General features: G+C 48.7%; 1 protein-coding gene across 3 annotated transcripts in view; it reads right to left on the bottom strand.

Moving 5' to 3' along the window:
* Positions 1-2,614: 2,614 nt before the first annotated feature.
* CFAP65 (cilia and flagella associated protein 65) overlaps positions 2,615-27,995 on the bottom strand; it is a 33,778-nt gene continuing 8,397 nt past the window's right edge. Inside the window, exons 9-32 of one of the 3 annotated variants that reach the window (XM_037398685.1) lie at positions 27,075-27,275; positions 26,286-26,648; positions 25,130-25,267; positions 23,962-24,207; positions 23,322-23,546; positions 22,510-22,662; positions 21,414-21,579; positions 20,712-20,840; positions 19,603-19,822; positions 18,657-18,785; positions 18,160-18,336; positions 17,414-17,480; positions 13,094-13,204; positions 12,125-12,313; positions 11,231-11,389; positions 9,765-9,908; positions 9,175-9,291; positions 8,425-8,562; positions 7,862-7,918; positions 6,016-6,230; positions 5,492-5,638; positions 4,674-4,952; positions 3,860-3,997; positions 2,615-3,197 (exon numbers count right to left, since the gene is read on the bottom strand). In XM_037398685.1, coding sequence (XP_037254582.1) covers positions 3,161-3,197; positions 3,860-3,997; positions 4,674-4,952; positions 5,492-5,638; positions 6,016-6,230; positions 7,862-7,918; positions 8,425-8,562; positions 9,175-9,291; positions 9,765-9,908; positions 11,231-11,389; positions 12,125-12,313; positions 13,094-13,204; positions 17,414-17,480; positions 18,160-18,336; positions 18,657-18,785; positions 19,603-19,822; positions 20,712-20,840; positions 21,414-21,579; positions 22,510-22,662; positions 23,322-23,546; positions 23,962-24,207; positions 25,130-25,267; positions 26,286-26,648; positions 27,075-27,275 — 3,945 coding nt within the window. In that variant the 3' untranslated portion in view covers positions 2,615-3,160. The other 2 variants (XR_005105971.1, XM_037398686.1) reach the window with 2 other exon arrangements.

The raw sequence follows: 27,995 nt of genomic DNA on the forward strand, positions 1-27,995 counted from the left end.
CCTGTTAGGGAAGACCAAGAGCAGCTTTGTTCCCTTTCCTTTATCTCCCAGACAATGGCGCGATTCAGCAGGTGTTAAATGTTTTAATGGGATTCAGGATGGCTTCTGTTGCCCTCCTGCCCCAAGGCCATTACACCCCTCCCTAGGTGCCAGGACTATCAGCCCAAGAAGAAAAGGCCTGTTCCGTGTTGCACCAACTGCCTGATGACGGAGCACTCCGGATAACCAGCACTAGGAGGAGGGGAAGCCCCCTGAGCTTGCCAGGCTCACACCAGCCATCCTCACGCTGGCCGTCTACCTGCTGGCAGCCTGACCTGGCCACCAACCCCAGCCCCATCGAAACATCACCCCGCCAACACCAGTGGGAAGGAGCAGGACCTGGATCAACAATATCTCCATTTGGGAGATGTGCTTTAGAAACGTGGCTGGGGATAAATCCAGCCCTGGAAGTCTGTACAGCAGGATGAGACCTCCTCCTGCCTGCGACCCAGCCGCGGTTAGCAGGCAGGGCTCCTCCTCCCCCTTCTGCGAGCGGGGCTGTGGGTCAGGCTCTGCTACAGCTCCATGGTTCGTTGCCTTCACCCTTGGCAGAGGGTAGCAACAAAGCCTCTTGCTGAGCCTCTCCACCAGCGCCGCACATCTGTGCCCACCCTCCACCTCACCGCTGCACCCAAGACCCGAGCGTGGGCAGGAGCAGCAGGGAAGCACTGAAGCCCCCGGGTGAGGGCATTGCTGTAGGCTCCCCGCTCTGCAGAGCTTGCCCTGAGCGGTGCCTGGGGGTGCTGCTGTCTCCCACTCCCTTTGCCAAAGGGACAGGGTTGTGGCTCAGCCACTCTAGCGTTTTCCAAAACCAGGGCCAAGGTCTAGTTCCCAGCTTGAAAAGAGGAAGCTGGAATTTCCCCAGCCTGGGAAAGGGGCTGTCCCTGGTGTATTTTTAACTTAGGATGAGGATAAAAGAAGACAAGAGTGTGACAGCTGCTAATGGCTTTGCTTAGTGCACTCTGGGGTGGTTCTGGTTGACAGGCAACAGAGAAGACCTAGAACAGAGGTGACACACCACCATCTCACATCCCCTGCAAGGAGCTGAGGGAAGAAAGACTTATTTCCCAAAGGTTTAGGTAGCTCTCAAACCTCTTGTTCCCTAACTCACCTGTTGCTGAAGACACTATCTCAGGTCTCTCGTAGTCCTACTAGAGAGACGCTAATCAGAGAAGTGGATTTACCTCTTGAGAGCATTTCAACAGGCAAGTACAGTGTGAGTTCCATTTTCTTCAGGTCCAGGCTGTGTTCAGCACAGGAGAGTGGGGAGCATAGGAGCTTTAATGACAAAAAAATCATCCCCTACACGTATCTGCACTCATGCTCCATCCATTCATTCTTGGGTGTTACACCAGCCTAACACACAGCATTTCCCATGTCGATCCATCTGTCCCACAAGGCAGAGGAGTTAACGCTGATGCAGTCTGGAAAGCGTCAGATCATACAGCAGATCTGAGGATGTACAAACTCGCTGACCTGTCTCCACTGCTCCTGGCTGCCCTTGGGCTCCAGCAGGCAGCTGGATTCAGCCTGCTTTGGGACAGTGGCAAGGCTCCTGCCCCTGCCTGTTACCCATTTGGGAAGCCTGTCACAGGACTACAGAACATCTGTAGTGAGCAAATCCTAGCGAGGAGCCTGGGCCAGGCAGAGTCATCCCAACTGGACCGGACAGCCTGGCCCCACAGCTGCCTTGAGCTGGGGAAGATGGAGGTGGTACCCATTGCCTGTTCAGCACCAGCCAAAGCCCAGAGGAAGACAGAAAAGCTGCCATGACATAGGAGACCTGGCACTCGGAGTGCTGGGGATAGAGGAGCGGGTCTGCGCTTATCATGAGAAGGATCCAGGACCCACGTGAAGGCCCCAGGCACCCAGGCTGAGCTCAGGAGCTGGCAGTGCCTTTGCTGTATCTCTGACAACAGGAACAGCTCAGCCCTGGGGCTTAGCAAGGGTTATGCACGCAGGGCTCCTGCACAGAGTGGAGAGCTGGAGTGGTGCTGGGTGAGCTGCAGCAGCCCCAGGCACAGCAGGCACCTGCCTCCTGCCAAGCAGGTCCAACACCCTCCGCAGCTCCTTGTGCATGGTCTTCTCTTGTGCTGCAAGGGGCAAAGGTGCAGCTGTGGTCTTGGCTGTGCACTGGCACTGGGAACAGAGGGCAGGAGGGTTTGGAGGGGGACAGCAGCTGCATCCCCACCAGAGCAGGGTGGCTGGTGAGCACCACGTCTCGACCCTGTAGGATGGCAGCAGAAGGGAGATGCTGCAAACCCAGCCCCCCAGCCCCGCTGCCTGGCACGGCCAGCCTGCAGCCCCTGCCAGGGAGCAGGCAGCCGGTGCCCAGCCCCAGCCCCGGCTCTGCGCTGGCACCCAGGATTTCTTACAACTAACACTGCCACCTCCCGGCTGTGACAAACCCCGCTCCTTCACAGTGACACCCTCCTGCAGCCTGCCGGACCCCTATGCCAGGCCAAGGCTCAAAGCATCCCCTTGCCCAGGTGACAGCCTTGCAGTTTGAAATAGGAAGAGCTTGTCCAGGATGCTCCCAAATCCAGATGCATAGATCACGTACGTCACACACCAGTGCCTGTGTGCCCAGAGGCCAAGCTGCTTTTATTGGGCTGCCAAGTGTGCTAGACGGCGCTCCAGCTGCTCGCTAGGTCTGGGTCACTGTATGTGGGACCTGCGGCAGCCACTGGAGCAAGGAGAGGAGGTGGATTCAGTACCTGTGTCCTACCGCTGTCGGCAGGGGCTCACCACCTCAGTGCCCAGCTGTCAGTCCTTCCTCAGCTACATTTCAAAGCGGATTCCACTCCTCTCCCAGCCAGTACAGACTGGGGGCAGGGGGAACAGCCACAGAGGTTGGCCATGTGCTCTCTGTAGCATAGGGAGGCTCTTCTTGGATGATGTGGCCAGCCACAAAGAGGAGAGATCTCATGAAATCTGCTGTGGAGTTGGCAGAGGATTCAAACTGGAGCTGAGGATATGATCAGGACATACCTCCTCAGAGGCAGCCAGCATGCTGGTCATGGTGTGGAGGATCAGAGCTGCTCTGGACATCACAGGGATGGGATGAAGAGTGGAGACAGTTGATGTGTTTGAAGAGGTCAAGCAGCACAGTGCACAGCAGTTACGCTCTTGAGGGTGGGGGTGCTGGATTGATGATTCTGAAGAAGAAGAGATTGCTTTTGGCATGGGGAGAGTGCTGCCTGCTTCCAGCTCCCCACAGGCAACCATCCCTCCCTGAGGAATCGCAGGAAACAGCCATCACCTATCTAGACAAGACTCCTGCAGCTCTGGTTCAAACAACTCTTCCCCATCCTCCCTCAGTCCCACCTCCCTGCACATCTCCCCAGGCTGAGGCAAATCCTCATGCTTTGCCCTCAGCCCCAAACCTATGCCCCCACCAATGGCTACTGCCTCAACCTAACTAGATCCCACATCATTTTGGACTGTGAAAGCTTTGCCCCCTGCTGCTGTCAGAGGCTGTGCTGCCTGCTCCTTGACCCTTTTCCCCCAGGAGACCCTCTTTGTGCTGGGCTCTCCAGTGCCTCGGATCAGCCTCTTCTTCCAGCTGTTCACTCGTAGGGCCCTGCCCCAGAGCTGTGTGATGGTCTTGGGTGTTGTTACCACCTCTGCTCTGTGATTCGGGACAAACCAAGAAGGGGCCGAGGCTTTGCGACTGGATTCCCCCTTTTGCACAAGCAGCCTTGGCATTGATAGGCAGGGATCCAGCTAATCCACGTGGTCTAGAAAATGGGCTGTACTTCAGCCGGACATACTAAGGACAGGTCCTGTCCCTGGCCACAACACAGATAGGCTCTGCTACCTTCGGGAAGGGCTGGGGGGTAGAGCAATGACCCTGGGCCGGGCTGTCAGCACCACCTCCCCACGGCTGGCTTCGATCAGGATATTCTGCAGTGTGTTTTCCAGCACCAACTCCACAAGGGTCTCAAAGGCCGCCTGCCTGGAGGGGCAAAAGTACAGGCAGAGAACAGCTATCAGCAAGCAGATAAGGCAGGCTGCTTGCTGTGACTCCCCCAGGACACATCAGGCACAGCAATGGAGCACACACTTTTTCCTACACACTGAGGCCAATGAACCAAAAGACTTGAGCAATGGGGTGCTGACCCTTCTCCCAGAACTGCCACCAGCTTGTATCAGGCCCTGACCTCTGACAGAGCTGAGTGACTCTGGTTTTACTGGTTTCTCTTTCCAAGCTGTGCTGTAGCTAGTATTTGTGTACATGCTTGTGGCCTGCAGAAGTGTGCAAGGGAGCAGCCACAGCACATGCAAGGTGATGAAATAACTTCAGTGAAAATAAAAGGTAAGGTAAACACACATCACACTCCAATGTCTAATACAGCCAGGACTGTCCAAGCACAAAGCAGACTTCACTCACTAGCCGCATCCTGGCACTGCCCATGGCTCAACTTCAAGACACAGCAAACCTGCACTCTTCACAAATCACGCTCGGGAGCGGGTGGCTAGGTGGGCTAGCATTGATTTCCACTCGGAGCACACAGAACACCCCAGCAGAAATGCCACAGGGCTGAAGGACAGATGGGTTTCTGGCCAGGCAGTGTGCTACCATGGCTCTCCTGCCTGTACAGCTCTTGCCTTTTGCGTGAGCATTTCCTCACCGGCTCAGCATCTCCTTCTGCTCTCTCAGCTGGTGAAAAATCTCCCAGGACTCCAGCAAATCTTTGTTGGGAGAGGTTTCCTGCCTCATTTCTTTCCTCTCTCCATCCTTCTCAGGGCAAAGATCTTGTGAAGCAGAGACGCTGGAAGGGACCGTGGAGCATTGTCTCCTGTCTTGGCGCTCTGCTGATTCTGCACACCGGAACTGGGAGAAATATGGAATGGGTTCATTGAGGATTCTTCTCACTGCATCATGGAACTGGGTGTCTTCCAAGAGGCCTCTGGGAGGAGGAAAATAAGGGATGAGTCCCAGCAAATCAGATATCTGTATGATTGCAGAGGATCATTACCAGACAGTACAAATCAGAGGAAAACCCCAACTGATATCAATGTTTAGTCTGTCCCTTCTTGATTTCTGGGCCTAAGAGAGGCAGCAAGATGGCTTAAACTAAGGAAAATACCTTTGCCTCCCCAGCACTAGTTCTTTACATTTCTGCAGCTGGCAGACAAAATAGATGAATCCCAATGCAGCCTGTTCCCAAGATCATGGCAGGCAGTGTCCTGGTTCCTGGGCAGTGACACTCTTTAGTATGCAGAGATGGGACCAGCCCCTAGCTGAGGAGCAAGACCCTGCCTTTGGCTGTCACACCAGGACTCCTGAGCTTCTAGTCCCCAGGGCAGCCTCCGGAAGGCTGGATCCCCCATTCTGGTGCAGCAGGAGTGCACAAACTTCTTGGAATTAGCAGAAGGCTGGCCATGCTGCACACACTCCCCTAGAGGACAGGGGCTCCAAACTGGGTAAGGGTAAAGGGGCACGCACCTGATCACACCTGTAAGCATGTCACTCACTGTCTGCCACTCCTGTTTGGAAGCAGCAGCCAGGGACAGCCATGTGGCCTCCATGTCCATCTTGTCTCTGTCCCTACTCCCATCCACCTTGCTCTCCAAGGGCTGGTCGCTGAAGGGGCTGGGAAAGAAGGAGTTGTTCCATCAGTGGCAGCACTACTCAACCAAACTACCAAAGACCTGCATCATCCTGGCTGAGCAGCAGCACTGCAAGCAAGCAGGGAGCAAGGCAGGGGACCAGAGGAAGGAGAGTGGGAAGTGCTGCATTTCTGACAGCAGCAGGGACACTGTCATAAGAGAGGAGCACTGAGTTCTGGCAGTATCTCCCTTTTGAGAGAAACAGGTCACGTCAGCTAATGCTGGGGAAAGCAAGGCACTTCTGGCCTACTACTGAGGCACTGGAGAGGAGCAGAGCAGAGCTCCAAGTTCAGTGTGTATCGCAGCACGGGCAGCCCTGGCTCAGATGAAGATGCCAATCCAAAAAGACGGATCTCTTACCGGGACAAGAAGTATTTAGGGGACTCTGAGGTAAAGTTACTGAAGAAGTCCTCAGTAGAGTAGGACCTAGCTGTCACACCAAGGTGTAAGAGGATGGGCTTGGGAGGTTCTGGTTTGACCCACACCCGGCTGGCTTCTTTTTCCAACAGCAGCCTCCTCTGACAATGTCCAGCTGGCAGATTTGGCGTAGGGTGGTTTTTAATAGGGGGTAATGTCTGTTGGAGAGAAAGAAATGGCAGGTACTTAGTTGCTCCTTTGGCTGCAGGTAGGCTGGTGTAGGTGTGAGCACAGGCATGAGAACTGGAAAGCCCAGCAGCCAGAGCCTCCAGGTCCTGGAGTGAGGACCACATCAGAATGATCTTGGCACTGCAGTACTGCTGTCAGGCACAAGCAACCATGCTGGAAATCAGGTCTGCTCCCTCCTCACTGCCTAGTGTGCCAGCCCCAAGTGTCAGCAGGGCTTCAGGGTCTCCCCAAGACATTCAGGGCTGATGTACTCCAGTCCATCCCTGTAGAACTCCAGGAGATCATCTCTGCTCTTTCGAGCACACCAGGAGTGCTGTGGAAGAAGTTATGTGCAGGAATGCATGTGGAAATTGTCTTCCAAGCCTGGAAGGAAACCAGAAACTGAGTCCAACCACACTACATGGGCATGTTTGGGGCTGCAGTACCAGCAGCCAGTTTGGGGGACACTTCTTAGGGCAGGAGTAGTTCAGAAGCCTGGCCCAGAAGGAGACCACCCAGCTCTGGAGAAGCCCTCAGACATCACAGGACCTCAATGACCTCTGAAACAGAGTTGTCCAGCCTCTGGGAATGAGGCCAGAGGCCTTCACCGTTCCTGAGACAGACACAGCAGGTGACTGCAGTCTCCGAATTATCACTAGGAGCTAAAACCCTAGAGGACTAAACAAAACTGTTTTTACTTTTCCCCAGCCTCCTTATGTTCATCCCTTGACCTTCATTACTGATAACACCTAACAGCACAGGGCAGACAGTCCAAGCTGATACCTTCGCCCAGGACAGCACAGGGCACTCTGTGGGGTCTCACGAGCACTGCTACAGCCTTACTATGGTGGCAGTCCTAAGGTAAAAAGCTGTGTCTCCTAGCTGAGTCGCAGCTTCCCTTAACCCTTCCACATCTTACGTTAGCTGGTCCTCCACAAGCCCTGTCATTCCCGCAGCACATCCTGCTGATGGCTGTAGATGCAGAGTGGCTCTGCCTTTGGGCCCAGGCTGTTCTGCAGAGCATTTGCTGGGACCTTGTCTCATATCTTGCCACTACTGCTGGAAAAGCTGTCCTTTCCAGCAGTGCACAGAGTTGCGCAAGCTTGAGGGGAAACAGAGATGAACCAGGCAAACTGAGCTTTAAAATTTTCTGCATATTTAAATCAAGGCAGTTCCTACCTGCAGCTTCTCCAGAGGCACAGAACACAGCTCTTTTAGCAGTGAGGACAAAGTCTGTACCATGTCACACCAAGGTCCTACTGCTTTCTGTTGTGGCACACATTCCTTCATGGCCCCAGCATGAAATCAGTCCAGGTACCGACTGCCCTGCCTGTGCCCATCTTTTCTGCTTATTCAAAACCTTTCCCTCTTTCTCCAGTCATGGCTGCACATTTGGTTCCAATTTCACTTCCCTTTCACCTCAGCTGGAAAGTTACTGCCCACAGGACACAGCCAGACAGTCTGATTCTTCTGGCTCCTCCAAACAGTCTGCCTCCCAAAGCCTTGAAGCTACAAATCTGGCTGTGCTCTCTGTGCAGGCTCCCACGCTGTGATATCCAGCATCTGCCTCTTCTCTAAAGCAGTCAGTTTGATTCTACTACGGGTGAGAGGCCTGACTTACCTTGTATTTCCTGATCACAGCTGAGGATTCAGGAAGATTTTCAGAATCTGATGACCTCTGAAAAGAAAAAGAGAGAAAGAAAGAAAGAAAAAAAAAGAGAAGGAAGAGAAACTGCTATATAGGAGAGGTATGGAGCAGAACAAGACTCCAAGATTCTAGGACTTTGTTTTATTTTGTCCCAGCTAAGAGTCAATGATATCCTCCCATTCTTCACTTGGGCTACATTCTCACTGGTAGTTACAGATTTCTCTCCAGTGTTTACTCATGGTTAAAAATCCAACCGTCAGCTTCCAGAGCCACTGGCTTTGTTTTTCCTAAGACTTCTCACGCACTTCTAAATTTCAAATGATCATTAGCAATTTCAGAGTTTGTAAGGTGATTCTTGGCTAGAAACCAAGATCTCATTTTCCACTATCCACAGACCAACCATGAGATCTTGAGTAGATCAGAGCCTCATATCCTTTTGCCAACTTGCCTAGATTTTCTTAAAGAATGTTTCTTGTTGACACTGGTTGCTGTTTCTGAACTGAGCTAAGTTGGTGTGAAGTTCTGGAAGCACTTACCCCTGCATGTGACTTTGGCTTCTTCTTAGTTCCAAGGTCCTTCTCTGTGATGGTGAATTCCACAGCCTGCCGTTCTTTCTCCTTTTCCCACTCCTGCAGGTCCCTCTCATACTGAACCAGGGACTCCTGGATGTATACCTATGAAGCAAACCATGACTGGAGAGAGCAGAGCTACAAAGGAGCTGCACATAACACAGTTTCTGGCTAGAGTCCACACCTGTCACTAATTCCTCCCTCCCAGAAGGTCCCAGCCAGAAGCCCACTCCCTTTCTGTGTATCCCAGTGGCAGGCAGGGGAGAGGACAGTGCTATTATGAGACTACTTGGCAAGAGAAGACACAGTCTCTTGCCAAAGGACACCTGGAAAATGGCCAGAGGGGCACTACTGCAAGTCTATGCCCCCACTAATACTGCAGAAGCAAGACTTGCTTTTTACATATATTTAAGTCTCTGACATCCACTGAAAGCCACGCCCATTCAAACTGTGATTTCTAATAGCTGAGATCAACTCAAAGCCATGTGTTGCACAATTGCACCTCATCCAGTGAGCCACAGAGAGAGAGACACTTAAAACATCAGGAGAGATGAAGCTTAGTATCTTTAAGAATGAGAAGTGCTGGCCAGCATCATGGAACAAAGAAGGATTTCTTCAACAGGAAGCAGCAGGCAGCTGACTTCTGGGGCTAGTCATTTGGGAACTGCAGTGACATGCCCAAGTGGTGGTGATACACAGGTACTTCTTGGGTCTCACCTCACACACCAGATCTGTGCTGCAGAAGGAAGCACTCCATGAAGGTTGCAGCGTGATGAAGCAGGGGATGCTCTCTCCAGGCTGCACAACCCCTGACTCTGGAGCAATCTGCAACACCTGGGGGGGAAAACCCCCCAAAAAAACAAAAAGCCAAGCCATAGAGGAGCTGTTTCGCTGTCCTAGGACCTTCCTATGTACCTTCTTTTTGCAGTAAACACAGGACTGTAGGATTCTCCCCCCTCCTCTTCTCAAAGGTATGTGGCATGAGAGAGAAGAAGCTGATACATTCAAAGAACAACTGTGGACTTTGCTGGTAGACAGGGTCCTGATGTTCATTATTGCATCCTGTAGTTCCAGGATGTGATAATGTATCCTCACTGAAGTCTTCACATTCCCCTTCTGTATTTCTGTCTCCCCACCCCATCCTAATCCTTGCCTTCACTTTTCTCTGCCCTTTCCAGTCTCTAGCTAGTACAAAAGCCAATTCCCTAGGATCGTTTCTGAGTGTCTGGTTAAAAAGGAGTTGTAAGGTCTTTTCGTGGCACAACAGAGATGGGCAAGAAGGCTGTAGAGGAAAGAGAAGGACTCACCCTTTTGTCTTTACAAGTGTTTATTCGCCAGGCAAACACAACAGCCTTGCTTTCAGAGATATTGTTGAGAAAGACAAGTCTACTGGCTTTGGTGGAGTTGGGGATATTTCCAAAGCAAATCATGTGGTGTGACAAGGTGGCTGCCTGCAGGAAGAAAGGTGAAACCAGGAGGAACAGCAGGGAAGGAAGACAGGATGTCGTCGCTGGGGAAGGACAGTCACACAGCTATCTTTAATTGATTCAGCAATTCATAGATAATATTTGCAGTTACCTTTATCATAAGAACTTGAAGGAGTGTTACATTTCTCTCATTTTTGCTCTGTTTACAATGACTCTTTACAGCAAGAGGACAACCCTGTTCCAGTGGGATTGAGTGAGCAGTGAATAGAACATAATGCTGGTGCTGAGCAGGAGAGGATCTCAGGAGCACGGAGGACCAATAGCACTCAGATTCTCCCTGCAGTACTTGCAATTCAGGCCTTTTCCTACTTCAGCTGGCAAACATGTGAGCAGTTGCTTGTGCAAAATCCTCATCAATCTGAATGCAAGTTAGGGAAACTGCTCCCTACTGCACCTTGCTACTAGTATGCTACTAGTCTGTCCATTCTCCAGGCACAGTGCAAATTCTAATTAATTACACTGATCATCAGAGATGCTAATGACTTTTGGTTACAGACAACAGAGCCTTGTGGAATGGTATCTTTGTTGGCAGCCTGAGACAGGTTTTTAATCATCTTTGCTGTGTCCAGGAATGCAATTGCCCTGCTGGAAGCTAAAGAGCATATGTAGCTGTGGCTGGGCTCCAAGCTATGCATGCTAATGTCACACAGGATGAATCTTTTACCTGCCTGGAGTATGCCTTTGCTGATGTTGTTTAATGCTGATTCAGTACACTGGGATCTGTGGGTGGGTTTAACAACAGATTGTCCAGGCTGGCAGGCCAGCTCTAGCCAGGCCAAACAAGTTCCTGCTGAGCCAGCGACAGGTCAAACAAGTACGTGTCTTGGGATGTCCCTGATTTAGTGACCATCCTGCAGTCTGTGTTCAGGTTATGAATCGTCTGCATTTGGCTGTGAAATGGTGGCAGCCGAGCCGTGACAGGGTCAGAAGGATACTGCTCTTTTTGTGAATGAGTTACCAAAGAAAAAGGTGGTGTAGCTGCAAATGAGAAAGGTAGCTATGATGGGGGCAACTTGTAATAGAAAATTCAGAATGTGAACAAACCCTAAAGCCTTTTTGGTTCTAATAGCAGTGGAACCAGCAAGCTGGAAGGCATCTCTCAGAACAACAGCTTTTATAAGTTAAGCTCTAGATGACCTCCTGGAAGGGAAATATCTTGCTCTATCTCATGGCAAAAGAACTCTCCTGCAACACAGGCTACTGCTAGATAAGGCCACTTGCATATTTCAGTCTCTCACACATTTCTAGACTGATCACATTCCTCATATCAGCCTACTTGGACTTACCTGCCCAGGCACAGTTAGCTTGGTAGAACCTGGAAAGATTGAAGGACACAAGACTTCTCTGGATGTGGCAGTCTCTTGTGTGGTATTCGGATCATAGCCTACTCCCTGAAAGGTGATCAGAGCTGATTCACCCCCCAGGATGTGGATGGGAACATCAACCTGCCTTGGACAAGATAAGAGTTATAAGTCCAGAGTCATACTTGGAAGAGATGTGCAATAAGCCAGTATGCTTGCTAATGAACTGGTCTAAATATGTATGCCACATGCATGGATGAAGAGAAATCCAGTCTCTTTTGCTCTTTCAGGCCTTGACCTTCCCTGCTAACCAGGAAAGCTGGTTAAGTAGTTAATCAGCCAGTTACTGTATGAGATGGGCACGGACTCCCTCATGGAGGAAAAGCTGGAGTTTAAAATTTATTTATTTTTTTAACATGCATCCACCACAGAGTGGGGTAATGAGTAGAGCTCCAGCTCTACAGAGGTCTTTGGGAAGGCTGTTTCCAGAGATCTGCAGCAGCATACACTGCAATGATGAAAGACACTGACTTCAGTCTCATTGGTGGGAGTTATTGGAGGCAAACAATGAATGACAAATCTGATCAGATACTGTTGATATCCCCAGTCACTGCTTGATCTTTGAAAAAATGTATACTGGGATGACTCTGGTTGTGGAAGAATTCTGTTCTTTGGGAATAAGAAACTTATGAAATAATTTATCTGCTCCATTTCCTGACCAGACCAGCCATTCCTTTGCTCTCGCTACTCTTGGCTTCTTGGAGGAATGGAATTCAGCTGTAGCATGACAAGGACCAACCATCATTAAGAGGTTTAAAGAATTTTAGGCACGTAACAACAGAAAGAAACTGTTTCTGGCAGTCATGAGGAGGGTCTTACCAAGTATGTTCTAGCTTCCAGTGGTGAGAAGATCCACTCAGTGTGGCCTGTTGTGCCCGGGGGGATTTCTCCTCTAGGAGTTAGGCAGACAAACACAGGATGCTGAAAATTCTTCTCCTGGATTCTCACGTTGTCCAGCTGAACCTCAAACATCACAGGCGTGGAGCCACCATTGTAGAGTTCATAAATCTGAAGTGAGTCAGAGAGCAGTGCTTATTATACCATACACAAGTTAAACTAGTTAACACTTCCCCAGAGGACTCTGATAAGCATTAATAATTAATTAGTCCGCTTGTCTCCTAAGAATGAGGAAACCTCATAGTTTCAAGATTTATCACTGAGGCTCTGATAGGAGACTGCTGAAGGTTTATCACCACACTTGTACATTGATAACAACAGCGCCTCTCAAAGTGGTGCCCTGCAAATTCAGTCTAAGAGAAAATTAATACAAATTAGTTGAAGGGATCACTGTAAAGCGGATTACTTGAAATGCAAAAGCACTCATATTAAAGTGTTCTTAATTCAATTCAGACTTATTCATTTCCCAAATAAATTAGGCAGAGCAGAATCAAAGCTGCCTTTTTGCTGAATAAGTGTTTAAGGAAGTTTAATTAATTTACTAAAAAACTAATTAGGATTTATTTCCAGAATTCCTGGAGCAGCTAGACAAGTTTTCACTCAAAGTCAATGCAAGAGAGTAAGGGAACAGCCCAAAGAACACTTCATAAGCATTCTGGCTAGAGTGAAAGCCAAATCTTGTCAAACTGGAGGCAGCAAAAGGTACTTTCCCTGCTGCCATCCCAGAAGCCATTTCCAGGCTTTGCCTAGTACTAGCCTCAAAGTTCTGCTGTGATGCTTTCCTGTGGAGCTATTTCTTGGGAAACGCCTCAGACAATGCCTGTCCTTGAGACACAGTAACACTAGCTCCTTCCCTCCACTTCCTGCTGGGTTTGGTCCCGGGATACCCACCTGTATGGGTGGGTGGGAGGTCCCAATGGCAATGGGTGCGAAGCGGTGCTTAGTGGATGCAAAATGAATGTACCGCTGGTCCTGTTCCACCGTCACACCACTGAAGTTCAGCTACGGTAGAATGAAATACAGTCACTTTCTCGCAGGGCCTTGGTTCCATCCCTAAAAACTGCACAAAGACTTTGCAAACTGAAGGACTTTGCAAGCTGAGGGCAACACAGTTACAGATTTAAGTTGATAATACCAGGACAATGAGTCCTAAGAAAAAAACCAGGAGATGGGGAGCCTACTTAACTGTTGGCTCTTCTCTGAAAGGTTTGCATCTTGTTCCAGAGAGAAGGTACTTTTCTCTCTGCTATGTCACAACAACAGCCCCAGTGCTTCTCTTTGCAAGTATATGGTAGAAATTCTACATGAATGAATGTGTCTGGACTGTACATAGGACAGTGTAGCTGTGACAGCCAAATCCTTTGGAAAGACAGGATTTTAGGTAAGTAATAGCCTTCTGTTGGGAAGGACCACTCTGTCCTCCAGAGTGAGGACATCCTGCTCCGAGAATATGTCTAACAGTCCAAAAGCTGCAAAAAGATCCCAGCTGAATTTTAAGTGATCAAGTAATAATCAACAGTATCCTGTTAGCAAAGCAGCTGCCAGGCACTTCAAGCAAAGCAGAGAGATTTATAGAGCCATTTCATGGAAAGGAAGAGACAGAGGATTCTGCATTTTGAGAAATCTGCAATTAGGCTGGAGATGAGTCATGATGCACAGTTTCCTGCAAGATCACCCCAAAGCACCCCTGAGCTGTCTCCTTTGAGGCAGAGGCTGCAAAGTGGTCACAGAGCTAGTAATGCCTCTGCATGGGCCAAAGGGAGCTAAGTTGCTGCAATTCACAATTAACTAAGCCTAAAGCATGGCTGTTCTTCAAGTGCATACGCAGAAGATGGAGAGGATGTTTGTGAAGGCAGGTGGATGCCTTCACAAACATCTGCAGGAGATACTGTATCCACTGCTTAACAAAGAGCAGAGAATGCCAATTCCTCCAAAACAAACCGTACCGGTTCAGGTCTGTGGATAACTGGCTAGCTGAAAAGGGTCACATAGACATAGTCCAGCTGGCTGGACAAAAATGCACATCGCTCTCAGCTTATCTGAAGTAAAGCAAAATACACTGTCTTTGGCTGTCCTTGTTACACAGTAACAGGAAGATTTTGGTGGGAAAAGAATGTTGCAGGTGGGAACAGAAAACTACAGAAGAGAAACTAGGGGCGGGCTTGGTATTTAGGCAACTAACCAATAATGAGCTTAACTTTTGTAATATGTATGAGCTAATTATAAGAAGGCATAAAAGGTGACTGTAAGAGACAATAAACGAAGTCTGCTGATCACTCATATTGAGTGACTGTGTCTTCCCTCCGTCGCAACACAGGTCCATAAAGTGAGGAGGGAGAGAGGACTAGAAATACAATGCTAACAAGGTCCCACACGGGATCTATCTTTTTAAAGCATTACATGAGCATTCAGCCTCTTGAGGGCCTCAATAAGTCAGATGAAGTGCAAATTGGAGGACAAAAACTGACACTTTCAAACTGCAAGAGAAAAAGGGACAGGAACCTTCCTGAGCTTTGGGAGTGAAACACCCATTTATATTACTTGAGTCAAAATGCTGACTTGGATTCCACAAGACAACTGCTAAGGAAAAACTGTAATCAGTTTCCATAGACACAGGATGTGACATTTAGAGGACTATCAGTTAAAGGTAGAGAAATGGAGAAAACTGAAGACCTGTGGCAATCAGTTCTCCTTCCAGAGTACATGGACTTAGTCTCACAGCAATGACTTAGAGCATGAGAGGACAGGGATGCCAAATTCCCCAGGGAAGAGAGCTGCCTGGAGAACACATGCTGCAAGTGACATCATCTCACAATACCTAATTAACAGCTATGAAGTGCAACCACTTCCAGTTTATGATCCTGTGTGCTTGGGGATTCTCCATGGGATCCAGCCCTTCTCTCCAGTGAGTTCTGGGAACCAGCCTATCTCACCCTGCAACACCTGCAGCTGGCTGGGCTTTTCCTACTAGAACTGCTGAAGGCTGCAGATTCTGCTTGGCCAAACGATCCCAGAGCTCTGAGAAGGTGGTCACAGCTGCACAGGCAGGCTGTGGTGATCAGTGGGAGGCCATTTCCTTACTGCACAAGGAATTGGGTAACACGAGTCCCACAGAAGTTTCATCCTGCAGCCAGAAGAAACTGCCAATGGGAAATCAGTTTGGATCCTTCAGAGCACCTATAAATCCAGTTACCGCAGAAGTGAACACTGGCCACTGAGTGGGGAAGGAGTAATGGAGAAGGAGCGGCTCCTGAAGATGAATCAGACAGGCTCTGTTGGGAAAGCAGGGGAGTGGGAGTTCAAAATCCATCCATATGGGTAGAACCATCACAGAGGTCAATTTGACACCCCCCCAAAAAAAAATCAGGCATTAGCTTGCAGCTGACTGACATCACCACCTAAAAGCCGGGAAATTTGGAATTTGGCAGAATGACCAAGCAATACCGCAGCCTGATGGTCTCTACCTCTCCTTATTGTTGTTTTCTCAGATTTCCAAAGCTTAACTTTGGGGGTGACATGACAGCATTTGCTTCCCTTAAGGTTAGCTATGTATTCTGCACATTCCAACAGATTCTCAGGTGAGGATCTGCTCAACCCTGGCATACGATCATGCTTAGGACAGTCTGCCACAGGGTCTGGCAGCTCTGTGCTCTTCATGCCATGACTGAAAGGAAAGAAGGCACACCGTGTTCAGCTCCTCAGCTGCCCTCTCTGCAGAAGGAGAAGCCTCTTCCACTCCTACTTTCTGATATTAGAAGTTCAGCACTGGCACAGTACATTCCTGCAAGTTGCGACTGCTGGATTGGCCTCTGCAGCTCCTATTGCCAGAGCTCCAATGCACCCAGGAATCTTTTATCATCTCCAGGGCCTCCCATGGTTTTTCAGCCCCTTCTGCAATAACAGTATGAGGTAGGGTAGTGGCCTCTGATAGCCGCCAAAGCCACTGGCTATGTGGCAAGGGAGGACATGTGCCCTATAGGCTTCTGGTGCTCCGAAATCTATTGCCTCACTGGCCAGCTGGTGAAATGCTCACAGCTGCTCTCAGGATTGTGCCAGGCAGGCAGAGCACAGGGAGCCTGTCCAAGGGCTTTGAGGGAAGGCACAGTTAAGCCACTGTTTGAACAGCTTGGTCAAAGGGTTGGATTTTCAGCTGACAACAGTCCTGAAAGAAAAGAAAAATAAAAGAGATGTGTGAACACAATGGTCTCATAGGAAACTTCAGAGACAGACAGGAAGGCTCAGCCGGGCATGAGCTGTGCCCGGCAGAGCACAAGGTGACTTTGACTCTAACTGACAGTTTGAAAGAGGGGGAGAGAGAGAATTTATTTCCAAGCCTGAGGAAATGCTCAGGGAAAACACACCACAGATCAGCTCTGGGATGCTTTAGCAAGCTGTGAAGCAGGAAGAATGAGTAGGAAGCTCCTCCATCATTGGCAGGAGAAATAAGCGGGTGGACAAAGGCATCAGGGCTGCAGTGGGAACAGCCAACCAGGAATGCAGGGAGTATCTTCTGGGCCCGAGGAAGCAGCTGCCTCCATACCTCCAGAGCTGGAGGACACTCTGCCACCCTGTGCTAGCATGTGTCTCTCCAGACTGCAGCCAGGTGGCACTTTCAGAGAAAAGCGTTCTGGAGGGTTTTGAAGAGCACAGAGCACCGATGAGATGGAGAGATTCAAGAAAGCTGCATATGAGAGAAGTAGGATGGGCTGCAGGTCTGAAGTCATGGATTACTGCACGGAAGAACTCATGGTGACACAGACAGAATGAGGGGAAGCAAGCACAGAAATCCTGGCCATGAGTTACGCTTGACTGTGGAAAGCATGCAGGGACTACAAAACCCAGGAGGGCTGTTTTGAACTTGGCTTGGAGGAGGAGGAAGGAATTCAGCACTACCACCACCAGTAAAATACAAAGGTTAATAATAAATAAATAAATAATCAAATAAAGAATTCTTTTCCGGGGGAAACAAGCAGATGCTACATCCGAGGGCCATTTTACCAGTGCACTGCCACATCACACTGTCTTGGAACCATGACTTTGTCAGGATGATGGTTTTATGTCTCTCCTTGGCCCTGTGTTACTGCCTGGCCAGTGCACACTCCAGGGGAAGGCCACAGCCCCTGCACACCATCCGGCTTCTGGGGAAAACACCTTTTAATTCAGTTCCTACCTGCTGCTGCAAAGAGAAGCAAAAGACACCTGCTATCTTACCAGAATCTCATGGCCATAGGAAACCTTCAGCAGGACAGGGAGGTGATCAGTGCCGATGAAATCATGTCTAGCAGTGAAAGAGGAGAGAGAGGAAAACATTAGAAACCAACCTTGTGCCCAGGGTGATAGAATCAGGGTCACACAGTACATTAGAGACAATTCACTTCCCAGCTAAAGAGTCACTGTTGCGTAAGGGCCACTGAAAGAAGGAGGGGAACAGTTGTGTTTGGGTGGGAACAAGTGATGCAATGTTGATTTTAGTCATATACCAATTTAGGGACCCAAGTTTCTAGGCCAATGCCATTTGAAATGCCAGTACGTCTCAGATCAGGTCTGCTGTGAAAGGGGAGGTGTTCAGTGCTCTTCATACCCTCCCACAGGCACAGAAGCAGCTCTAGCTGATGACAAAAAAAAAGAATATCACTGTACAATCAAAACGGCAGGAAGTGCGGCATCTTGTTCATCTCGTCAGCTGCGAAGTCAAGGCAGCCCAGTGTCCTCAGCATGAAACATTAAATGCCTTTTGCACTATAGTGTTAAAGAACATTAATAATATTCCCCTGAGGAAGACAAGCTTTGCTGGGTCCAGAAACTGGACATGCTCAGTGACTTTTTACTTGCCCAATCTCTGCTGGGCAAGGGGCATGTTAAAGGAAAGGATCCAGCATGGAAACACAGGGGACTGATAAGCATGTGCTGTCCTGGCACGCAGCATGAGGCTCTGAAGCACAAGTAGTTGCCATCACCTGTGTGAAAGCTGGACAGATTCCTCCTGTCCTGGAAGAAGTTTCCCTGACTTTGGGGAAACACTGAAGAGCTGGTTATCCTGAATTCTCATCTGGTGCAGCTCATGGGAGCTAAACTCAGCATCCTCTGCCCAGCACTCCATGTCCATCTTCTGATCAGAAGGAAACAAGAAGGCCCTAGGGAACCAGTCAACTGGTCAGCAACAGGGACACACGACTTCCTCAAAGCCATGGTTAGCACATTCAGTCCAGCCAAGCCTAGCCCAGCTGGCAGACACATCATGTTTCATCAGGTCTGATCTGCAGAACTCTCTGCCATTCCTTGATTGCTTCCCCTCCCAGACCCACCAACAGATCTCAGTTACAACTCCACAACATAAGCTGCACCTAAAAAATCCACCCTATTGATTTGCAAATGTCTCACAGCTCCTGTAAGCACTTCCACACGCCCAGACAGACCCCAGAAAGAAGGCTGAGCTCCAGCGAGCACTGCTTACCACTCCACAGGCACCGCACCATTGTTTTCCAGCAGGAGCATCACAAGGGTAGGCTCTGAGCCTATTGGGGCAGCCCCAAAGTTGAAATCCAGCAGGAGAGGAGTGTACACTGGAGGGATCAAGCATGTGCTGGTCACAGGAGAGAAAGAGGAGATTAAATTGAGACATGAGGAAGAGTTGGCAGGGCATGACAGGGGAAAGGGTCATTCCACACCAGCTCTCTTCATTATAATTCTTCTCTGACCTTATGTTCTTGGCCCTTTTGGGAGAAAAGATACTGGAAATTAGGCAGGCCTTTTGATTTTCTCTCAAAAAAACTCTTTATATATGCTTAATGATGGTGAGTAGCATAAGATAGTCCTGCTTCGCTAAGGTCTCTTTTCAGCTCCCTAGTACAAGGAAGTCACTGACATACTGGAGCAGGTCCAGTGAAGGTCTACCAAGATGGTTGAGCGCTGGAGCACACTCCTTACAAAGACCGACTAAGAGACCTGGGTTTGCTCAGTCTTATGAAGCAAGGGCTCAAGGATGGTAACTGCACAAGCTGCAACACAAGATATTCCAATTAGACACTAGGGAAAAAGTTTTTTTCCCATGGAAGTGATCAAACACCAGAATCAGGTGCCCAGACAAACTATGGTTTCTTTGTCCTCAGAGATATTCAGCACTGAACTGAACAAGGCTCTGAGCAACCTGATCTAGTTGTCCCTGCTTTGAGCAAGGGGTTAGACCAGTGACTTTTAGAGGTCTATTACCATTAAATTATTCCATGTTTCTGTGGCTCCTTTCTAGGGAAGGTAAGCAGAGAAGCAGAGGTGAGCAACTGCCTGCAGCAGCTAGGATGGAATAACAGAGTGCCACACAGCGGTGCACTACGACACAAGCCAACAGCCACAGCATCTCTGTCTGGCTTGTTCAAAGGAACTGAGCCATGTCCTTATCTCACCTGTGCCTTGTGGGAACTCTGTAGGTGAGCTCACTGGGAGCTGGGTCTCGCTGCAAGTATTCATTCAGCGTGTCCAAGGAAAAAAGCTTCCAGAGGTGCAACTTGCTGATACCACTGGCACTCCCTGCTGAACAGGCATCTGCGATGCGGAAAGTTGGGTAGACGCCTTTTGCTACAATGCAGCAGAGGGGCTGCTGCTCCTCTTTGGTGCTTGCCAGATCTGTAGGTTGCGAGAGAAAGAAACAACAGAAAGTAGTCAGGCACCATTAAGGGGCAGCTGCCTGGGACAGCAAAACAGAGAGAGGCCCTACTCAGACAAAAGAAAGAACGAACAGGACTTAAACATTGTCTTTTCATTGGCAGCTTCTGAAAACCTCTGAACTACTGACTTCTAGTTGTACTTTGACTTCCACATTTAGAAATCACCAAAAGACTATGAATGTAACCCTTTCCAACAGCGTATTTACACAGTTTAGTTCTGTACTATGTGAAAAACCCTTTTTAAAATTTAACCCTACAGCCTAGTCATTTTATGAAGCGTCCCTCGTTTTCACATTGAAAAATCATAAATAGTTGTTTATATCTTGTCTTCTCCATGCCATTCATGTGACATTGTCATTCTCCACTTTCCAAGCTGGAAACTCCTTGTATAATTAGTCTTTCTTGTACAAATGCTGTTCCTCAACTCTGAACATCCCTGTTGCCCCCCTCCATGCCTTTTCTAGTTCAACTGCCTTCTTTCTCATAAGGGACCAATCCAGATCTGCAAAAAGGACCCTAGCTGCATAGGACTAGTCGCAGAAAGCTCTCAGAATCTGTTTCAGGACATGTTGTAAAAGGCCATGATCATGCAGAGGAGCAGGGAATCTTGTGACCACAGCAGCAGGAAACTTGGAGCTCTCCCTGTCTGTGTCCTATGGCTTAATCGTACCTAACCCCAAAAGGTGTAGCAAAAGGAGACAGCACATAGGATCTGGCTCTGGTGAATTGCTCACCTCTGGGATTTCTTCAGGCAGGACTCATACACTGGGAACTGTGCAGCTCAGCATGTTATGGCACAGTCAACTTGGTTGGGAGGGGATAATTTTCCCAAAATACCCATCTCTCACCTGTGGAGGTACAAATAACGTATTTGATTGACCAGGTGTAATGCAGCCGACGGGTCAGCCTGACTGTTATTCGGACAGAAGCTTTTGACCTTGCAGGGATTGTCCCTCTGGAGTGTTCCAGTGCCAGAGCTGTAGGAGAAAAGAGATAGTATGAGTTCTTGGCATCACTGATGTCACACTACAGGTGTTCAGCACACAGCTCCCTAAGCCTACCTGCACTCAAGCCACCGCCACCTCCCCCCATGCCTAATCATTAGGACCAGCTTCAGATGTTGAAGTTGGGATTCCCAGACTACAACTGTAGGCAGCTCACTGGGAGTACCCAGCTTGCCTTTGGCCAGACGAGAACAGGGAAATTCCTCAGAAGGTGTCCTCTAAAAAGGCAGCTAAAGATTGTACTCCACTATTCCTTCCAGGAAGCTCCTTTATTTAACTCACTTCTTTGCTAGGAAATCACATCTAATTTCAAGGTCCACACTAGCGTAACTTCAATTGTCAGGCTTTGGGTTATGCTTTTTACACCAAGATAGAAGAGTCACTTGTGGCAAATCCCTAAGCAAAGAAGCAGACATCTAAAGGCACTTAAGAGAATCAATGCAAGCTAGCCGGCAAGCAGCCCAGCCTCCAAGTTCATGCTAGACTGATTTTGCAGAAAAGAGGAGAAAGCCAAGGCCCCATCCCATGTTAATTCCCTTACAGTACCTAGTGGATCACTGTGGAGCTCTTTGGTGTCACAAGGCCCAGTGATCAGTTGTTCCACACTGAGGACGTACGTCAGAGAACAGATCCCATCATTTAGCAGTACAATGCTGCAGCTTTGCAGGTCACCAACCTGAACATTCCCAAGATCCAGGTGCTCTTTTTGTGCCTAGAATACAAACCCACCAGGCAAAGGTCACTGCTACACATCGAGCGTAGCAGCTGAGCATAGCCACCACTTCTCTGACCACAAGCTGATCCCTTGGCATGCACAGTGCTGTGCAAGGGGCTCCCTACTTTGTGTAGGACCTGGCATGCCCTGGGAGATATTGGAACAGGGCTGCAAGGGGCTCAATCCCTCCTCCAAATGCTTCCTCCTACTGTTATTTAGGCTGCTTGATGGGTAGGATGTAGCATATTCAGGTCTGTGAGGACATTAGATGGCCAGCTGCACTTGGGACAAGACTGAGATATGTCTGCTGATCCCTCCATGACTGCATTAAGAGTCCTCCTCTCCTCTGGCTAGTTGTTATAGTGACTAAATACCTCCAAGACATTACCACCCATCTGTCCAATGTGATTGACACGAGGCAATGACTTAAAAAGTACTATTTTATTTAGCTCTGGTTCCTTAAGAAACCTGCCTGAAAATGAAGGTGGCCGCACAGACCTGCAGATAGTAGGAGGAAAGCCAGGTGAGTTTGTGCTGGCTACACCACTTTAACAGTTAGGTGCACTACACTTAAAAATCAGACTGAAAGCTGAACAAATGGAGGAAGAAAGCAGACAGAATGAGAGGAGAGAGCTGGGAGTCCCAAGGAGCCAAATGCCTTGCTCAGTTTGTCTGGAACAGGGGATTTCAGAGTGATCCCAGAGGATTTGGGCAGGTCACATTTGAACTGGAAGGACATCTACATCACGCTGGTGCTATTAGGCTGCCAGAATCGGTTCTGTTATCTCCACTGAAAGCAACATCTGGGAATTTTGCTGTAAATCCTTATTGGTTGCCTCCAGTACAGATTGTGCAGAAAGTGGAAGCCCAAGACCCTCATCGCACCCTAGTACTCCTACTACTACCCAGTGAGCCCCAGTTCCTTACCCTGATGGTGCCCAGCACCCCCTCTCCAACAATCCGTAAGGCATAATGGACATTTTTGGGAGACACTGGGTCTGGGCTCTGCCTCCTCACAAACACCATAGCTCGCAGAAGATACTTGGTCTCCTTGTCAGGAGTAAAAGTCCATGCCTGAGCCTGAAATCACAAGAGGGAAGAAAAGTGCTCACAGGCGCTCCAGACCAGAGGCAAACCTATACACCGCAACAGCTGCGTTCAATGCACAGCCTCTTTTTCCATTACAGCTAACCTAGTCCTCTACAGACAACTCTGAAGATGCTCTCGCTTCAATCCTCCACCATCCCCGCTTGTGTCAAAGGTTCAAATTGGGAACACACATTCAGATATTCAAAGCCAGGCTGCGGAGATGTGCTAGTCCTCACCACTCTCAAAAAACACTCAGGGAATACAGTAGAAGTTTAGAACCTGAATTTACAAGTGGGAGAACAACATCATAAACCCTTTCATGCTTTCATTTGTCCTCTGTCTTTTAACATCTCCTGGTGCACAACAAAGTTGCTGCTATGTTAGTAGCCAATCCCATCCAGGGTATCATTATCTAGTGCCTGTTTAAGACCCATTTGGCCCTGTGGTCAAGCAGGATGTCATCATGTTTGGGCAAATCCACACTGTAGGATCGCAGATGCTGGCTAACAAGCCAAGCTAAGACACTGACTGGTATTCTCCAACTTTGACACTAACAACAAAATGATTGGCAACCCTCACATTTCTGCTCTAAACACTCCACAGCTGTATTGTAGAGAGGAAAATACAACTTTGGGAGAACCTGAACTTACCATGGCTTCACAGGGCTGGAGGATCCCTGCAGTGGGGCTGACAGACAGGATCTTGCTGTCAGACTGACGGATCTTCCATGTGAAAACCATAGGTAGCCTTGTGCCGTTTTTTATGGTATACATTCGTGTAGAGGAGGTTCCTATATAGACAGGCTTGAAGTATAGATTTCCATCACCTTCTAAGAGCAAAAGAAGGGACTCCCCACAACTCTGGAGAGCAATCTCCTGTGGAATTAAGGGAAAAGTAACAGACATTAGCTGCAAGTCTCAGCTGCCTCTAGAGGGATCTTGCCAAGACGTTTCTCCTTCCAAGGGAGAAGCAAGAACAAACTGTGTCTGAAGGAGGAGGGGAAGGACTTAAGGTTGTGCTGTCAAGGAGGGCTCTGAGCACAGTATAGCGCGTTCCATGAGATGGAAACCCCAGGATAAAAAGGGGTACAGGAAGTCTGGTACCACTTCTACCTGAAGTGTTGACCCTGCCTTAAATGTTAAAAATATTCTTTCATTCCTACTTCCAAATGGAAAAATCCAGACTAACCATTAGGAGATACAACAAGGATCACAGCACAAGTCACTGTGAAAAGAAAAGACTACAAGGGAACAAATTTTTGCTCACCACCTGCTACTTCCCTCTCCCTACCTTGGTGTATCCAGGATAAGAGTTCAGCTGCAACGGCAGGACATGCTGCTGCAAGACTGTGTTAACTGGGTGAGTGGAGAGAAAGAAAATTTGGTGGCCTCCTGGAACTACGCATCCTGAGCAGGGCTTGACCAAAACAGAGGGACAGGCAGCTTGGTTCACACTGAAGGTTACCAAAGAGGTGCCCGTGTTCAAGAGCAGCATACTGCAGTAGGTATCAGTGTTAGGAGCCACAGGAGGAAATCTCTGGTGGAGACAAGGAAGAAGGGTTGTTTGCATTGGATTTGGAAAACCAGCTTAAAGAAAAAGCTTGCCCTATGTTGAATTCCAGGTTCCTACAACCATTACCCTGAGTCTATGGAGAACTTTGTAACTGCTTCTTTTCAAGGAAAGAAAGAAAATCACTCAAGGGTATACAAGTCACGATCTTTTCCCTTCCCACAGTGTCCTTCATCTTTCATAGGCTCATGGGACCAGTGAAGATCCTTTCTATTACACAATGCTTTACGTTCAGCCAATAAGAAAGCTGCTTGCTGGGGCCTGCAGTCTCTCTCTGCATGGATAGTGACCTCCAGGATTAAGAATTCCAGCAGGCTGGAATTTGCTCCAGCTCATGCATACCAAATACAGCCTGTGTGTCTTGGACTAGTTGGGGAGATTTTCTAAGAGGTTCTCAAGACTATCCTTACTTCCCAGGGTCAGAGCTCACTTTACCTCACAGGAACAATACTTTCTCATGCTACGGAAACAGCAGGAAGAGTTAGGAAAACTTCCACTCTGCCTCACATCCACTTTTCTTCCAAAAGTGTGGATTCTGTATGCTATTCTCCATTTGCCTAAGTGTATGCAGAGTGTTTGAGGCTCCCAGGAGGGGACTAAGCACCCTTGTCAGTACTTATGTCCACTTAAACAGAAAGGAAGGAGATCCCAACAGTTTCCCTTTCAGAGCTAACAAGATGCTTGGTGCAATCTGACACACTGGAGGCTGGGAAGCTAATACAGGAGAAGAAAGAGCATCCTACTTCTGTACCAAAGCAGAGACTTCTGTACCACCACCAAAAACCACCTAAGCCACATCTCAGCATGGTGCAATGGGAGACAAAGTAAAGACTTCAGATGTAAACACTGGGTGCCTCCACAAAGATTCAAATGTTTATCAGTTACACACCTTGGGGACATCCAGGATGTAATGTGGGATAAAGTGCTCCCGTTCTGCTTCATATGTATGTGCTCTCAGCCTGACAGTCAGGCACCAGGAGGGACAGATGGTGGCATCCTCCTCAATGTTGCTGTAGTGTCTCAGCACCTGCAGGCACACAAGGGACAGGACAGAGAGCATGCAGTAAGAAAGTGGGGCATGGTGACTTCAAGTGCCTGTACCATAACAAGCAGCACTTTGTTTCAATGACATCCCTGGGGCTGAGGCATTTACTTTCTCGGGAAGAAGGGCTGACCAGTGATGGATAAGGAACACGAGTGCTGCTTTCCCAAATAGCTACATTTCAGACCCAAAAGATACTGAGTGACTTTCAAGCAGAAGGACCTAGCCAAACTGTTCTGCAAAAGTACAAGAGTTGCCTTAGCGAAGGAGGGTCTATAGACACTCTAGTGCAGTTTGAGATACTTGCAGATGCTGAAGTGGCACTTAACAGTAAGTCACTGAAAATAATCACCTATCCTTTACCTGAGCCTAAGAAACTCCTGACTCTATGGTTACTCCCAGATATCCTCCACACTGGCTTAAAGGGGAAAAAAATGCAAGAAGAATAATCAACAATGTAATGAAGATCTCTCTCACCTACCAGAATGTTTCTGGGTGCTAAAACTCCTGCAATTGCAGCCTTGTGTGACATAAATCCCACGTCACATGGGAGGAGAAGTTGCAGTCATATACAGTGCCCTCAGCAGCTTTACTTGTAGACGACCAGACACGAAAAACAAGTTATTGCCCATCACCCAGGCCACAACAACCCCGCTTGTGCAGGCTCCCATCTTCACTAATATCGCAGTACTTAATAATAACTCCTCCTTCACTAAGGTGTACATTACTTCACATTCACTGGGGGTAAGAACAAGTGTAACTGCCTTTATGCACGAGCTGTGGCTTGCTTTGCTGATTTATCTTTGCCAGGACGCAGATGAAGGACAAATTTTGAACCACCAGTGTATCAAAGCAGTGGCCCAAGGAGTTAATAAAGGTGCCAGTTAGCCAAATTCAAACAAAAAGGTTCCATTTTAATTTTAACTTCCTCAGACGCCTTTAGCTTGCAAAAAGTTGCTTGCTAGGCCCTCTCTGGAAACTGGGCTTCATAATTCCTACTAACCTTGTAGAAAGCAAAACCTTCCAGCTCTGCTGCATAGAGACTGTTGAGCTGAGTGGGCTGGAAAAGGACCCAGAAGACTGATGACTTCAAAGGCGGGATGTCACAGATTTCAGGGCTCACTTGGAAGGCACTGCCATGGCTTGGAGTCCAGGCAACTGTGATATTTCCTTTGGTGTGGTTGGTCACACGGAGAGGAAGTGGTTCTGCCTTGTGAAGTGGCACACAGCAACCAAAATCATACTCCCTGGGGCTGACACTAACGTGAGGGGGAAACAAGGCCTGGTCACTGCTTACACCATCGTAGAAATATTCAGTCATGGAGTTGGCTTCAAAATATTCCTTGGGAGGCTTGTCCTGAGGGATCTATGGGATGGAAACATCTCAGTATGAGCAGGGGAAGTGTGCCTGTGGGAGACACCAGGCACTACAGTCCTGATTGCCTTCATGAGCAAGAGGGTGCACAAGGTGCACTTCAGTAACAGTTCCCAGGACAGTTCAAAGTCTAGGCTTCAAGGAAGCTCCTGTTTGTAAGCCAGTCCTGAATCTGAAACTACACAAAGCAAAAGACGACCCCATGCTTGACAGAAAGTAGCTTAGTGGCTGAGCTTGGGTAAGACTCAGCTGACAAAGATAATATTGGGGTGTGGTGGGAACATTAACAGAAGAGATACTAAAGAGATCAGTCTGGCACCTGCAAGTCCCAGATCTATCTGGCCTGTGTAAGAGAGGCCCAACATCTACAGAGAACAACACGGGAGTATCTTAGATGAAAGGGAGGGCATCTCATACCTCAGGGGGCAGCATGAGGGCCCCCTTTTCATCCATCTGCAGCTTCCCATCCCTCAGCATCACACTCAGGATATCAGGGGGGTAGAAGGTCAGTCCCCTCACCATGTTGGTTCGGTACCAGGAGAGGTGTCTTGCCTGAAGGATGGCTGGCTTAGCTGTGTCTGAATGGCAGGTACCAAAAAAGTCCACATACACGGGTTCCTGGGAAAACACCAGAAGGAGTAATAAGAAATAATCTTTCCTTCTGTGATTGCTTTGAGAGTTACAACATCCTAGTATCTCACTTCCAAAACCATGTCTGGGAAAGGTTTAGCATCTGCAGTTCTAGACTGCCATTTAGTTTATGTCTTGCTGTGGCCCAAGAATGTTCTTGAAACTGGAATAAAAATTGAAGGCACTCAGTGCACAGCTGTGCAGCTAAATTTAACTTAGAGACCTAAATGGAAAGGAGCCACTGAGGATGCACCCCACCCTACCCACAGGCATTACTGACTGTTGACATCAGCCCTCTACTGCTCATAGGAACCTGCACCATGGGGATTCTGCTCCACAGGAGCCTGGGTCCTGCACTTGGATTGCAACCCCATGCAATGCTACAAGCTTGGGGAAGAGTGTTTGGACAGCTGCCTGGCAAAAAAGGACCTGGGGGTGTTGGTCGACAGCTGTCTGAATATGAGCCAGCAGTGGGCGCAGGTGGCCCAGGAGGCCAACAGCATCCTGACTTGTTTCAGAAACATGTGGCCAGCAGGACAAGGGAAGTGATTGTCTCCTGTACCTGGCACCAGTGAGGCCACAGCTCAAATATTGTGTTGGGGTTTGAGCCCCTTGCTACAGGAAAAACAGTGAAGTGAAGCTGGTGAAGGATCTAGAGAGCAAGTCTTACAAGGAGCGGCTGAGAGAACTGGAGTTGTTTAGCCTGAA

This window comes from Falco rusticolus, chromosome 8 (assembly GCF_015220075.1).
Source record: "Falco rusticolus isolate bFalRus1 chromosome 8, bFalRus1.pri, whole genome shotgun sequence".
NCBI classification, from domain to species: Eukaryota; Metazoa; Chordata; class Aves; order Falconiformes; family Falconidae; genus Falco; species Falco rusticolus.